The following is a 13896-nucleotide window of genomic DNA, read 5'->3' as shown; positions in this document are numbered from 1 at the left end:
TGCACTGCCCACCTGCCCAGGGATGGCACTGCCCACAGGAGGCTAGGGCCTTCTACCTCAGCTAGCAATCAAGAAAATGTTCCCACGGACCTCCCATAAGCCAATCTGATGGAGGCAATTCTTCAATTAAGGTTTCTTCTTCCCAGGTGTATCAGGTTGACAACCTAGGTTAGTCATTATAGGAGCCATCTACCTTTTATTTTATTTAATTGAGACAGGGTCTCACTGGGACCTGAGGCATGCTGATTTGGCTGTGCTAGAGCACCAGGAACCCTCCCGTTTCTGCCTCTCCAGCACTGGGATAACAAGCACACACCAACTAAGATCTTGTATAGTATAAGTGGACCAGCCTTAATATCATACATCCCAGGGGCTCAGGAGAGAACTATGAACGGAGAGGTCTGTTTTCAGGAAAGAGAATCTAGCACACAGAGCTCTTAGTCCAGTCATTTATTCTTCCAAATCATCTCCTCCGTCCTCCCGTGCCCTGGGAGTCTGGTATATATACACTTACAAGCAGTAATCCCTTGGCAGTGCAAAGCCAGGCTTCCAGGGTCAAATGGAGGGGTGATAAGAATCACATAGAGGGGCAGTAATTGTTAATTATCATTTGCAACCCCAAAGGGAAGTGACCAATGGGGAAGTGAATGAACTAAAGGCTAAATTCGGGTAATATCTAAGAAGTGGGATCTTATGTGCTCAGCTATAATCTTAAATGTGATTGGTTAAAAAAAAAATGTTAAGATTCTAGAAGTTGCTAGGTCAATGGGAGAAAATAAAACTGCCTTCTTTTTTTCCTGTGGCTCCTATCTGTCCAAGCTATCTGCCGTTTTTTTCTGCAGGGTGGGAGAAAGTGTGCTCGGTTGCTAGGCAACCTGTGCACAGCTAGATGCCTCTAGTGATAGTTAAAGGGAGATCTGGAACTAGAGGAAAGATTTGGGAAAGGAGATAGATAGTTAAGCTTAATTGGCACATCCGCTAGGCCTTCTCAAACAGGTAGCCTGGACACTTAAGTCTGTTCTTAAAGAGTAAAGAGGTTTCTCTGATAAGGTACTTTCCTCTGTCTGGGGATGGACCTGGCCAGATGCTGCCAATGATGATAATTACAGGGAGTCTTGAACTGGGGTTCTAGCTGTGCATAGCTGTCAGTGCAGAAGGTTATCTAAATATTCCTAGAAGTGGTTAGGTAAGAAGTTGGGGGTCTATAAAGTTAGTAAGGCTGTAAGAAAGGAGGGTCCAAGCTAAATTGTGTAAAGCTATTATTTAGGGTCCACCTGACCTAGGTGGTGTCTCCTTGTGGAATTAAGTCAGGAGACCAGCATGTGGTGGTCTGGACTTTATTTCTGTTAGTCCTTGAAAGTGGCTAAGGGAGATATCTGATTTCAGTGCTGAAAGGGGAGAAATGGATGGGCTGGGGTGGAGGAAGCCTTTCCTGAGGCTCTTCTCCAAATACCTTGAAACTATATGTCCAGAGAGTGATCAGTCCACACTGTTAGCCCTTCTTAGGGAAAAATTAATTGGGAAAACTATGAAGGCACACATGATTTTCATAACAGAAGACAGCTGATATATAACAAGCTAAGTAACACCAAAAGCTCCTTGGAATTTGGCTTCCTCTGAAGGAATTCCTTGATCCTTTCAGGTAGTGGCTCTGCCATAGCCAGCTGAGTTCTTACAATATTTTCCTGCAGCCCGTAGCACTAAGAATATCATCAGATAGCATCTTAGGCCTGGAGTAAAGCTTCTCCCATCTCGCTGTAACTGCGTTCTAATGTACCCACTTGTACTGTATTTTAAACTTGCCTTGATTTATGAATTTCTTTGTCCAATAAAACTTCATAAACCTGCTTCCATGGGTTTAGCGTAACCTAAACCTGTGTTTCCTTGCTGTGGTCACTCAAAATGATTCCAGAATAAACTATCGCATTCCCTTTAAGATGAGAGCTATAGTTTTTGCATTGACCCCTCCCAGTTGCTTTTGGTCATGGTGTTTTATCACAGCAATAGAAAGCAAACTTGAACAAATGTGTATTATTTTCATACTTTATAGTACCCAAAGAGATATTATATTTCTACTTCCAATGAGGAGAATGAGACATTAATTAAAAAATGAGTGGATTCTAATTTAATTTTTCACACATAATCAGCAACAAGTCTGTGAAATTCATTCTTTTGGTTATCTTTTTTGTTTGTTTGTTTTGTTTTGTTTTTCTTTTTTCTTTCTTTCTTTTTTTTTTTTTTTTTTGGTTTTTTGAAACAGGGTTTCTCTGTGTAGCTTTGCATCTTTCCTGGGACTCACTTGGTAGCCCAGGCTGGCATTGAACTCACAGAGATCTGTCTGCCTCTGCCTCCCGAGTGCTGGGATTAAAGGTGTGCACCACCACTGCCCACCCGGCTTGTTTTGTTTTTCAAGACAGGGTTTCTCTGTGTAGTTTTGGTGCCTGTCCTGGATCTCACTCTGTAGACCAGGATGGCCTTGAACGAACAGAGATCTGCCTGGTTCTGCCTCCCGAGTGCTGGGATTAAAGGCATGTACCACTGCCACCTAGCCATCTTTTGGCTATCTTAAAGATATAACACATGTCCACTGAATTAGCAGCAAGGGTGACTCAAAGAAGGAGAGTCCCATCCCTGTGATTTTGAATTATGTCTTAGAGAAAGGGGAGACTTGAATTTTCTTTGAGGAGGAAAATAGATAACTGAGGGAGCTTTGTGAAGATCATGGTCCCTGCCTCCGCTACTCCTTCTAAAACCTTAAGTTGGTCTTTTACCTGAAGGGGATGAAAGTTTCACCGAGTGGAGCACAGGTAAAATAGTTTCTGTTTTGCAGTTAGGATTTTCTGAGCAAACCCAGGACAAGTTGAGAGAAAGGGAGAGACTGAATAACCAGACCTCTGAAGCAATCTGGAAACTTCTTTAAGTGTTTACATTTCAAAGAGGACAAAAGGAACTAGCTGTTTGCATTTCAAAGAACTTCAAATGCTAAGGGTTCTCCCCTCTCCTGGAGAAGGGTGGTGTGCAGCCTATTTCAACCCCCCACTCAACAACTCAGAGACTTCCCTCTTGCAGCACACGCCCCACCCCCCCCCCCCATACACAGGATGACTTCTGGTTCACGTGGGCCAAGTGGACACGAGGAACCAATGCGGTTTTTACTGTAATAACATGAGCTCTGCTGTGGAAAACTCATTTGCTTCCAGGATGCTGTGAGTGTAGACAGACTTACCACAAATGGGAGGATACACTCGTGTTGGTTTTGTACTGTGTACAAGCTGAACAGAGACATGCGGCTGGGGCCCATCAGACTGCAGGCTATGGAGAAAAAGTTCTGTAAGGCCTCACAGAGGTTGGGGCAGATGTGGGCCCAGGAAGGCACAGCAGTATGCACAATGAGGAGCCTTGGTGGCTGATGACTCATCTTCGCAGCAGGAGGGGTCCCTCTACTAGTGGTTCTTCTTCGGTTCATGGCAGCCAAGAACCAGTGTGGAACTGTAGGCGCCTCTTGAATAACTGATACTTTCTAAACCTACAGGAAAAGAAAAAGAAATGGCTGGCTTTCATAAAACTGGGTTAGGTACTTGAAGCAAAGACTATAAATTGAGGGGATAAATCCGAAAAGGATTCGGTCTGGGTACTGAATCAGATTTGTCAAGGTCATCCCATATTAGCAGCATTCAAGGGTGTTTTAGTGTAAGTATGAGAATGCTCAGAGATGCTAAGTGGAAGTACTAAAGACTAAAGGGGTGACACAAAATAAAAAATCAGGTTTGTTTTTTGTTTTTCTACAGGGTCTCGTGTTTCCTAGGTTAGCCTGGAGTTCATTATGTAGCTGAAGATGATCTTGAACTCCTGATCTTTCTGCTTCCACCTCCCAAGTGCAGGGATTATGGATGAGTATCACTGTGCCTCAAATCAAGCTTTGTGTAGGCTATTTGTCCTCCTAAGTTTTATTGTTGCTTATTATGCTGTATTGTAACTTGTTTCTGCGTCTGTGTTTCCCACTATATTGTAAGGTTTCCCACAGTGCAGGTGTGGGATACCCCATAGGAGTTATGGGTCAGGGATGCTCCCAGAACAGTAAAGGTTCTTGCTGTTTTTCTTGGTTCCCCATTATAACTAATGGATAAGCTCCTATTGCTGAAGTATAAAAGCTATAGAGAAATCAAGTTGGAACTGAGCCAGAAGTTTCCTCCTTGAGGGCCACCTCTCCCAGCACTGGAAGGTGCTACAAAGGCTGCTGGGGGCAAGAAGAACCAACAGTTTTACCCAGCTGTGAACCCTAGGAACTATGGTACTAACCTTCTGGCAAGATGTACCCCTTGATGCGATAGTGGCATGACTGTTATGGGGCAGAAGTAACCAACCACTGCCCAATTAGATTTCAAGCTGGCTCTATAAAAGGAAACCTACACCTACTTCTGTAAACCTGGTCCAAAGCACATGACTGTAGAGTTCATGGGCCCTAGTGGAGGAATCTAACAGTGCTGCTTAGCTAAACTGACATACTATTAAACCACCTTCTAAATATTTATGTTTATATCCATAGATGAAGGATACTATTAGCTTTGGAATGAAGCCACCCCTGGCAATAAACAGAGAAGACCTTGCACAAGATGCTGAGAATAAAGGATGGATGATGGAAGGCTCAGCCCTAAATAAGACATCTACACCATCCATTTAAGTCTCAGGGGGCACTTTGGAAGAGGAATCAGAAAGATGGAAGAGATGGAAGATATGGAGAGGGCTGAAAAATGCCATCCTCTAACAGCAACATGGCCATAACAATCATAAAAACCAAAGCAGCTGTGCCTACTAACCCTCCTAACAGTCAATTATGGAAGTGGGAGGGGCCCATAAGGTCCTACCACTTATTACTGATCTGTTTGCAGCTAACAGATTCTGGAAGATGTGGAGGCAGAGAGAGTATCCAGTTGTATATGACACTAAATAGAACAAAAGCTAGTAAACATGGCAAAGAGATTTTCAAGGAAGAAGGGGGGCTGGCAAGGGTGGGAGGGGAATAAGAGAAGATGATAGGGTGAAGAGCAACCAGAATGAATTATATATATGTATAAAATTGTCAAAGAACAAATTTTGTTAATAAAAAACAGAAAAGTAAGATTATTTTTACTCATGAACTGAGATGTAAAAGTCCCAAACAAGACAAGAATATTAAAGCTAGGGATATGTAAAAAGAATAAGGCACCATGGACTGGAGAGATGGCTCAGCAGTTGGAGCCCTTGCTGCTCATCCAGAGGACCCAGGTTCAATTTCCAGCACCCACGTGGCAGCTCACCATTATGTGCGACACCAGTCCCAGGGGACCTGTCATCCTCTTTAGGCCTTTTCAAACACCAGATACTCAGGCAGTGCATAGACACACATGCAGTCATAACATTTATACATATAAAAATAACATAACCAAATTGGATTTATCTCAGAAGCATAATGTTAGCTAGGAATGGTGGCTCACACACACCTTTAACTCAGCATTTGGGAGGCTGGAGCAGGAGAATTGCTTCCAGCTTGAGGCCAGCCAGAATAAGGAAAACCAATCTGGAAAGAAACCAAAGAACCTAAGTTTAATAAAACACCAGAATCATAATAATCTACCATATTGGAAGATTAAATGAGAAAATGATATGATCCTCTAAAGATATGCAAAAACTTTTTTGTTAAAATCCAGTGTCCATACATGACAAAGTCCCTTAGTAACTTGGAATAGAATAATCTGATTAAAGTATGTGAGTAAAAACTTAGAGCAGCAGGTCATGGTGGCTCATGCCTATAATCTTACTAGGTGTGAAGCTGAGGCTGGAAGATTGAGGCTAGTCTGGGCTATATTGTGAGGTTTAGACCAGACTAATCTAACATTGACTCAATCTCCAAAAAAGTATAGAGTAGCCTAGGCCTGATGGCATACACCTGTAATCATGAGGCAGAAGCAGGTGGATGATGTGTTTGGGACCAGCTTGGGATTTGGAGTGGGTTCTGTTAGCCTTCTGATACAGAATGAGACCTTGCATAATAAAAACCACCACCATCAAAACAAAATCCCTGGAGCAAACTCATTCTATATTTTTAGATTGAACCTAGTGCGTCCGTCCCCCCCCCCCACAGTAACTATGATATGTTCTACCACTGAGCCACACCCCTAGCCACAGACTCAATCTTTTATATGTATATGTACACACATGTTTTCGTGTGTATGAAGGCCAGAAGATGAAATCTGGAGTCATTCCTCAGGATTCACCCAATTTGTTGTTTGTAACAGGGCCTCAGATTGGGAACTTGGGCTTGCTGATTAAGCTGGCCATCGAACCCCAAGAATCCATCTTTCTGCCTTCACGGTGCTGGGATTCTGAGTACATGCAATCATGTGTGGCTTTTTATGTGAGTACTGAGGACCCCAGTTCAGGTGTGGCAAGCAGTTTCATTGTCACACAATCCTTTTTTTTTTTTTTTTTTAAAGGTTTAGTTTATTTTATGTGCATTGGTGTTTTGCCTATGTGTGTGAGGGTGCTAGACCTCCTGGTACTGGAGTCACAGACAGTTGTGAACATTGGGAATTGAACCCTAGTCCTCTGGAAGAGCAGTCAGTGCTCTGAACCGCTGAGCCGTCTCTCCAGCACTACAATCTCCCCACCCCCGTGCTGTGGATATCGCTCTGTGTAAATAAAGTTCTGATTGGCCAGTGGCCAGGCAGGAAGTATAGGCGGGACAAGAGAGAAGAGAATTCTGAGAAGTAGAAGGTTGGAGGGAGACACCGCCAGCCGCCACCATGAGAAGCAACATGTAAAGACACTGGTAAGCCACAAGCCATGTGGCAAAGTATAGATAAGCAGAAATGGGTTAATTTAAGATAGAAAAAGTAGATAACAAGAAGCCTGCCTCGGCCGTACAGTTTGTAAACAATGTAAGTTTCTGTGTGCTTTCTTGGTTGGGTCTGAGTGACTGTGGGACTGGCGGGTAAGAGAGATTTGTCCTGACTGGGCCAGGCAGGAAAACTCTTAACTACAAATGGCGCCCAACGTATTGGCAAGAGTTTCCACCTAAAACCTGAGAAAAAAGATTCTAAAACGGAGCTAAAAACAGCTTCCAAGTTGTCTCTCTCAATTTAGCGGCAGCCTGCAGGTTTGAGCTACTGTGGCAGGTTCCTGGCATGTGCGTCTGACCTGCAGTGTGGCGGGAATGAAGAATCTACAAGGGGTACTTTACTCTGCTGCATGGTGGATTTAGCCTTTGCTAGTTTAAAAAAAAAAAAGTTTCTGGGCTATGCACTGCTTTGATAAAACTGCTTCTGATAGTTGATGGTACACATGGCTCCAGACGCAGAGCTGGCGGTAAACTGTACCACCACCATGTTGGGAAGCTGAGGTGGGTGGAGCCAGCAGCCACAGAGGTGTTTCAATCTTACAAAGATGGATATTACACAGAGAATTTGTTCCAGATTAAGATACATCAGGTTTGATCAGCCAAGACCACCTGAAAGGTCTCCAATGACACCATGGCCCAGATGATCCAACATCCAGAATGGTTTCAAGGCAACTGGCTCAGAGGTTCACCCTAATGGACTACTCCATAATCCTAAAATTTTCTTTGTGTCCCCATAAGATACAGCGCCCCCTTCCAGCAGGAAGTAGTAAGAAAAACTACGCCCACATTCCCAAAATTATCAAGCTGGCTTTGGAAATGGAATTGGCTCACTCCTTTTCTAAACCCAAGCACATTGTTAAAAGGAAAAGTTAAGATATTCTTGTGTCCCAAATCAGAAGAGCCCTCTGGTGTGGGACAGAGAAAAACCAATATTTTTCTTTAAAGCAGGTTGATTATAAATGTGATCTCTTTCTAAAGAAGAAAAGGGGATATGATACAGATATAATAGGATGAAAGGATAGATTAAGGAACTTACTTCTAAAGAGCAACAACTTGTTTAAAATGTTTTACATTGGTATAGATTTTAGTCTATTGATACAAACTTAAAGTTAATTTTGTTATATATATATATACTCCTGTTTAAGGTATTGTGTTTGTATAGCTCACTTAAAATTGTAATGGATAATTAAAAATAGATTAATAATTAATCATCTGTGATAATCATACTCATAGCCATGTTAGTTAAGTCTTCTGGGTATACATAGAGATATTTCAGATAGATAGGTAATCTTCAAATACTTCAAAGACCTTCAGAATATGGCATTTAAAATATTTTTAAAATTTAGACTTTCTGGACAGTGAGACATGTCTGCTCCTGGCAGCACCGATTTACTTCAGAGAGGAGGATGGGCATCGAAGACACTTCATATGGAGTTTATCTTCTCCTTGGCAAAAATAGCCATTTGGGCAAAAAACTGTTCTTGCCTGGACTGCTCGATCAACTGGACATGCAGGACCCATAGAAAGATGACCACTGAACTTTGCTTGACAAAATGGTCCTCAGGCTCCTGCTTCACAGAGGAAACTGACAGACATTCTACAGGACACTGAGAGAAGTGACCGAGAGACTCTAGCCCTGTGGGCTGAAGACAAATGCCCCAACATTACAAAGGAACATTAGGTGACTGTTCAGGCTGCCAGCTGTCTCTGTCTACCCTGCAAGACTCCCGAAAGTTGCTTGCATCCTTCTTCCGGTTCTCAGGCAATATTATATCCTTCTGAGGTCTTTGATGTGGTTGAAGACTAGATAGTTATAATTTCCTCAGTTATGATAAAAGATACATTAGATATAAAACCTTAGACTCATAAATATAAGATAGATAGGATATCTTCTTTAATATTGTAACTATAATTCTTGCTTGATAATTGTTTTGTTATATGTAATTTTACTATGTAAAAGTTAAAACCTTCCTTAAAAAAAAAAAGAAAAGGGCAAGTGCTGTGGATATCGCTCTGTGTAAATAAAGTTCTGATTGGCCAGTGGCCAGGCAGGAAGTATAGGCGGGACAAGAGAGAAGAGAATTCTGAGAAGTAGAAGGTTGGAGGGAGACACCGCCAGCCGCCACCATGAGAAGCAACATGTAAAGACACTGGTAAGCCACAAGCCATGTGGCAAAGTATAGATAAGCAGAAATGGGTTAATTTAAGATAGAAAAAGTAGATAACAAGAAGCCTGCCTCGGCCGTACAGTTTGTAAACAATGTAAGTTTCTGTGTGCTTTCTTGGTTGGGTCTGAGTGACTGTGGGACTGGCGGGTAAGAGAGATTTGTCCTGACTGGGCCAGGCAGGAAAACTCTAACTACACCCCCGAACCTCCAAGGTACTACACATGAGTCTTCACTGGCCACTGCTACTTGAGAGGGATGAAGCGGGAGGAGAGCATGGCTTCCATACTAGGCCGGCCTTCACAGGCTTGTAGGTGATGGAGAACTCGCCCAGGTTGTGGCCGATCATCTCTGGTTTGATTTCCACCTTGCTGAAGGTCTTGCCGTTGTACACGCCTACCGTGCTGCCTGTCATCTTGGGCAGAATGATCATGTCCCTCAGGTAGATCTTCATTACCCCAGGCTTCTCCATGGGTGGCACGTCCTTCTTGGCCCCTCAGGCTCTTGAGTAATGAGGTTCAGGCGCTGCCTCTGTGGGGCGCTGTATAAATGCATCAGGTGCTCATACACAATAGGACATGTCCAGCAGCTGGTCCAGGTCCACGCTGCAGTGGGTGAACTTGCGGAAGATCTACATCTTCTGCTTTATTTTAGCCATCTTGGCTGCTCAGGAAAGGGGGCGTGGGCTGTGTCTGCACAGGTCAACGATCATTCTTTTTTTTCCCTTTCTTTCTTCCTTTCTTCCTTCCTTCTTTCCTTCCTTCCTTCCTTCCTTCCTTCCTTCTTTACTTCCTTCCTTCCTTTCTTTCTTTCTTTTTTTTTTTTTTGTTTGTTTGCTTTTCGAGACGGTTTCTCTGTGTAGCTTTGCGCCTTTCCTGGAGCTCGCTCTGTAGACCAGGCTGGCCTCAGACTCATAGAGATCCGCCTGCCTCTGCCTCCCGAGTGCTGGGATTAAAGGCCTGTGCCACCACCGCCCGGCCAACAATCATTCTTTTTTTTTTTTAAGCTGGGGATTGAACCCAGGGCCTTGCACTTGCTAGGCGAGCGCTCTACCACTGAGCTAAATCCCCATCCCCAGTTTTTTTTTTTTCAACAATCATTCTTAATAGTAATGTGTTGACAGTTGTATCCATAAGATGAAGAGCTTGCTACCATCATGCCATTCAATACCATAGTGACGGTGCCAACAGGGCAAGGCAAATAAAGAAATGAAGGCACAGCTAGGGAAGGTGGCACATGCCTCACTCCAGAGGCTGATGCAGGATGATCCTGAGTTCATCGTCAACCTGAGATACACAGTGACATCCTGTCACAACTAAACATCTACTGTTTGCTGTTCTTTCCCGACTGGATAGAATTATAATTGATCTTACTTCATTAGGCAGGGGCTTGCTAAACACTCCCAAGCAGAACTGGACTCAATCTGTGGCCCAAGCTCTCCTTGAGCATGATGCCCTCCTGCCCCGGCCTCCATAGTAGTTGTGATTTTGTGTCTGCACCTGAAATCTTAATTTCATGTTATTATTATTGTGTTCGTGTGTGGATGATGTGTGTATACAGGGTACATTTGTGTACAAATGTATGTAGAGGTCAGGGGAGACAACTTTGTGTTCTTGGTTCTCTTTCCACTTTTAGGTGGGTTCTGGGGATTGAACTTGAGGCAAGTGTGCTTGCCCACTGAACCATTTCACTAACTCTGGCTTAAAAGCACTCTTGAACTGGAAATCCAAATCAATGCCTAATGTATTTACCAAGAAAACAATAATAGCATTTAATCTTTTAACTGTACTGTTAAAGTCATGCATGGCTTAGTAGCCTGAAGCAGGAGGAATATCACAAGATCAAGGTCACTCTGTCTCAGAAACAAACGAAATAAACAAAATGAACAAATGAACTAGTGTACAAGGCCATCTTCTAAATGGAATGTTCTGTTTGAGGGTGACACATACATTGATACAGAAAAAAAAAGGGCACTCAGAAGGCTTATTCATCACACTTATATGCCTATTTTCCTTCATATATATAAAAACATCATTTTATTCTATCTACCTCTCTATTTGAGACAAGATCTATCTATCTATCTATCTATCTATCTATCTATCTATTATCTATCTATCTACCTGTCTGTCTATCTATCTATCTATCTATCTATCTATCTATCATCTATCTGAGACAAGGTCTCATTTTGTAGTCCAGGCTAGCCTGGAACTCTAATGTAGTCCAGGTTGACGTTACACTCACATTGTTTCTCCCACCTCAGTCTCCTAAATGCTGGGATTACAGAGATGAGCCACCATGTCCAGCTTCAAAACATCATTTTAGATGCAGGCAGTGTGTACCTCACTCAGTTTCATTTCATGCCAATTTCAGCTACTACAGGACTGGTAATTAACATGAGTCCATCCAAACAATTCAGATTTCAGGTTGCTGTGGAAACTAATGAAGTAATTGCATAAACCATTAGGGAAATAACAGATGTATATCAATCACTATCAGTGAGCAATTTTATAACTCCTTTTAAAGTCCCTCAGTGAATGGTCACTGCAGAGTCCAGGCAGCAAAGTAAGTGTGCTGCTTCCTTTTCTCTTTGTGACTAGTCTATGTGGCATTTTAGTTATGACAAAGAGGATGCAGATATTCTAGAGTAAAGTATCTCTAGCAAAAACAGAATCATTAAAGGAACTCTCAGGAAAATGTTCAAACAGATCCAAACTTAGGAGTCTAACAATTTTCTGAGGCATAGAAAAAAAAAAATGTGGTCTATCATAAATTATCCTGTGAGAAGAAAGAAAGCACATGGCATTGTTCAAACCACTGAGGTTTTGCTTAAAAACAATTTTGTTTGTTGTCATTTTTTAGACGGTTTCTATTTTACAGCCCAGTTTGGTGTTGAACCCTTGTCCTCCTGATACCTTTGAAGTACTGAGATTATAGGAATATGTCATCACACCCAATGCCCTGAAGCTATTCCTCCCCTTTCAAATACAAACAAAACATTTTCAGTGTTATTACAGCATGTGAAATATGAAGTCCACATTCTCCTAAATACTCTCACAGGAAGAGAGCCTTCCATGGTTCCCCACTGATTAGGACAGCCTTGTGTTTCAGGTTGTACAGTTAGTTATTTTATTTTAGGTCAGTGGGAAATAATTCTAATAAAAAAATTTGTGTATCTTCTCATACATCTATCTTGCTTTGTATTAGGAAATGGATTGTGATTCATTTCATTGCAAGTAAAATATTACAAAATATTTACAGGAAAGTATGACAAATAAACACAAAGTCCAGATGAAATAAGGTGGGGGAGATGACTCATGGGCAAAGTGCTCGCTGAACAAGCCTGACAACTTGGGATGTGAACCCCCAAAGCCCACCTAAAGCCAGACATAGCACACTTACTAGCCTAGTCCTACCTTAACACAGGAGGCAGAGGTGGGGGAAGTCCCAGAAGCCACTGTGCTAGCTTGACTGGCATATGTACTATGAACAACAAAAAGAAACCCTGTTTCACACATGATGGAAAGAAAGAACCAACATCTGAAGTTGTCCTCTGACCTTTACACTCAAGTGGTGTGATTGCACACAAATGAGCATGTATACATATATGTATACACATATTGTATACATAAACACACACCATACACACTCAAAGAAAAGAAAAGACAAGAACGAAGTAGACTTTTTTTTTCTCTCAGAAATCTTTAGTGTCCATAACATACAAGAGCAACTTAAGTTTCTTCTGATTACAAATTTTCAAAGAGATGGAGAACAGAATGAGATGGAAAATGATGTGTGAAAGGGAATGGGAGCTAGCAGTGATGCTAACCAGTCTACTCTGAATGAGATACGCTCTCTGTGCAACAAGTTATAAGAGTAAGCATTAAGATATTCCTTGAACTGAAATTAGAAGATGCCCTGACAGTGTGTGGTAGTTTGAATGTAGTTGGCCTCCATAATCTCATAGGGAGTGGCACTATTAGGAGGTGTGGCTTTGTGGGAGTGGGTATGGCCATGTTAGAGGTAGTGTGTTACTGTGGGGGCGGGCTTTGAGGTTTCCTATGCTCAGGATACTTCCTAGTGTGTTAGTTGACTTCCTGTTGCCTGCAAGATGTAGCCCTCTCAGCTCCAGCACCACGTCTGCCTGCATGCTGCCATGCTTCCCATCATGATGACAATGGACTGAACTGTAAGGGAGCCACCCTTCCTTTGTAAGAGTTGCTGTGGTCATGATGTGTCTTCACAGCAATGAGAACCCTAACTGAGACACAGCAGAAATATTTCTTTCCGCCAGGTGGTGGTGGCACATGCCTTTAATCCCAGCACTCGAGAGGCAGAGCCAGGCGGATCTCTGTAAGTTCAAGGCCAGCCTGGGTTACAGAGTGAGTTCTAGGAAAGGTGAAACGTTACACAGAGAAACCCTGTCTCGAAAAACAAAACAAAACAAAACAAAATATCTCTTTCCCCTGAGTACTAAAATCCTCATGTACCATGAATCCCTGTGATTGCAGTCATTTTGAGACCTCAGAAACCTGCAATTGGGAAGCTATTCTTTAAATGAAACGACTCTCTTCAAACACTATCAAATAGCTCATCTAAAATGTTTCGACACACTACCTAACAGGAACGACCTTATTTTCTGACCTCAGGAAGTTTATTAAGAACACTCACTAAATGTTTTTGTTTTTGTTTTTCTCTCTGTAATGTGGTTAAACCTGGAACTGGGCCTTGAACCATCCTAAACCGAGTTACTTTAGTACTAAAATCCCTTCAACAATGCTTGGAACAGAATCCAAAACTCTTCATCCTGGCTTCAAATTTTTGCCTGTGTGTTTTCCTGGATCTCCATCCTTGGGC

At 42.4% G+C, this 13896-nt stretch overlaps 1 protein-coding gene and 1 pseudogene across 1 annotated transcript in view; both read right to left on the bottom strand.

Moving 5' to 3' along the window:
• Positions 1-3466, bottom strand: part of LOC118580631 (meiosis 1 associated protein) — a 68722-nt gene extending 65256 nt beyond the window's left edge. The window contains exon 1 of the mRNA XM_036182484.1: positions 3227-3466. Within this exon, the coding sequence (XP_036038377.1) occupies positions 3227-3466 (240 nt within the window). The remainder of the gene's footprint in view (positions 1-3226) is intronic.
• Positions 3467-9287: 5821 nt separating this feature from the next.
• LOC118579183 lies at positions 9288-9700 on the bottom strand (annotated as a pseudogene).
• Between the last annotated feature and the right edge of the window lie 4196 nt (positions 9701-13896).

The sequence above is a fragment of the Onychomys torridus genome, chromosome 3, assembly GCF_903995425.1.
Source record: "Onychomys torridus chromosome 3, mOncTor1.1, whole genome shotgun sequence".
Classification (NCBI taxonomy): Eukaryota; Metazoa; Chordata; class Mammalia; order Rodentia; family Cricetidae; genus Onychomys; species Onychomys torridus.
Note: the sequence above shows the minus strand (reverse complement) of the source record. Positions and strands in the feature narration are given on the sequence as shown.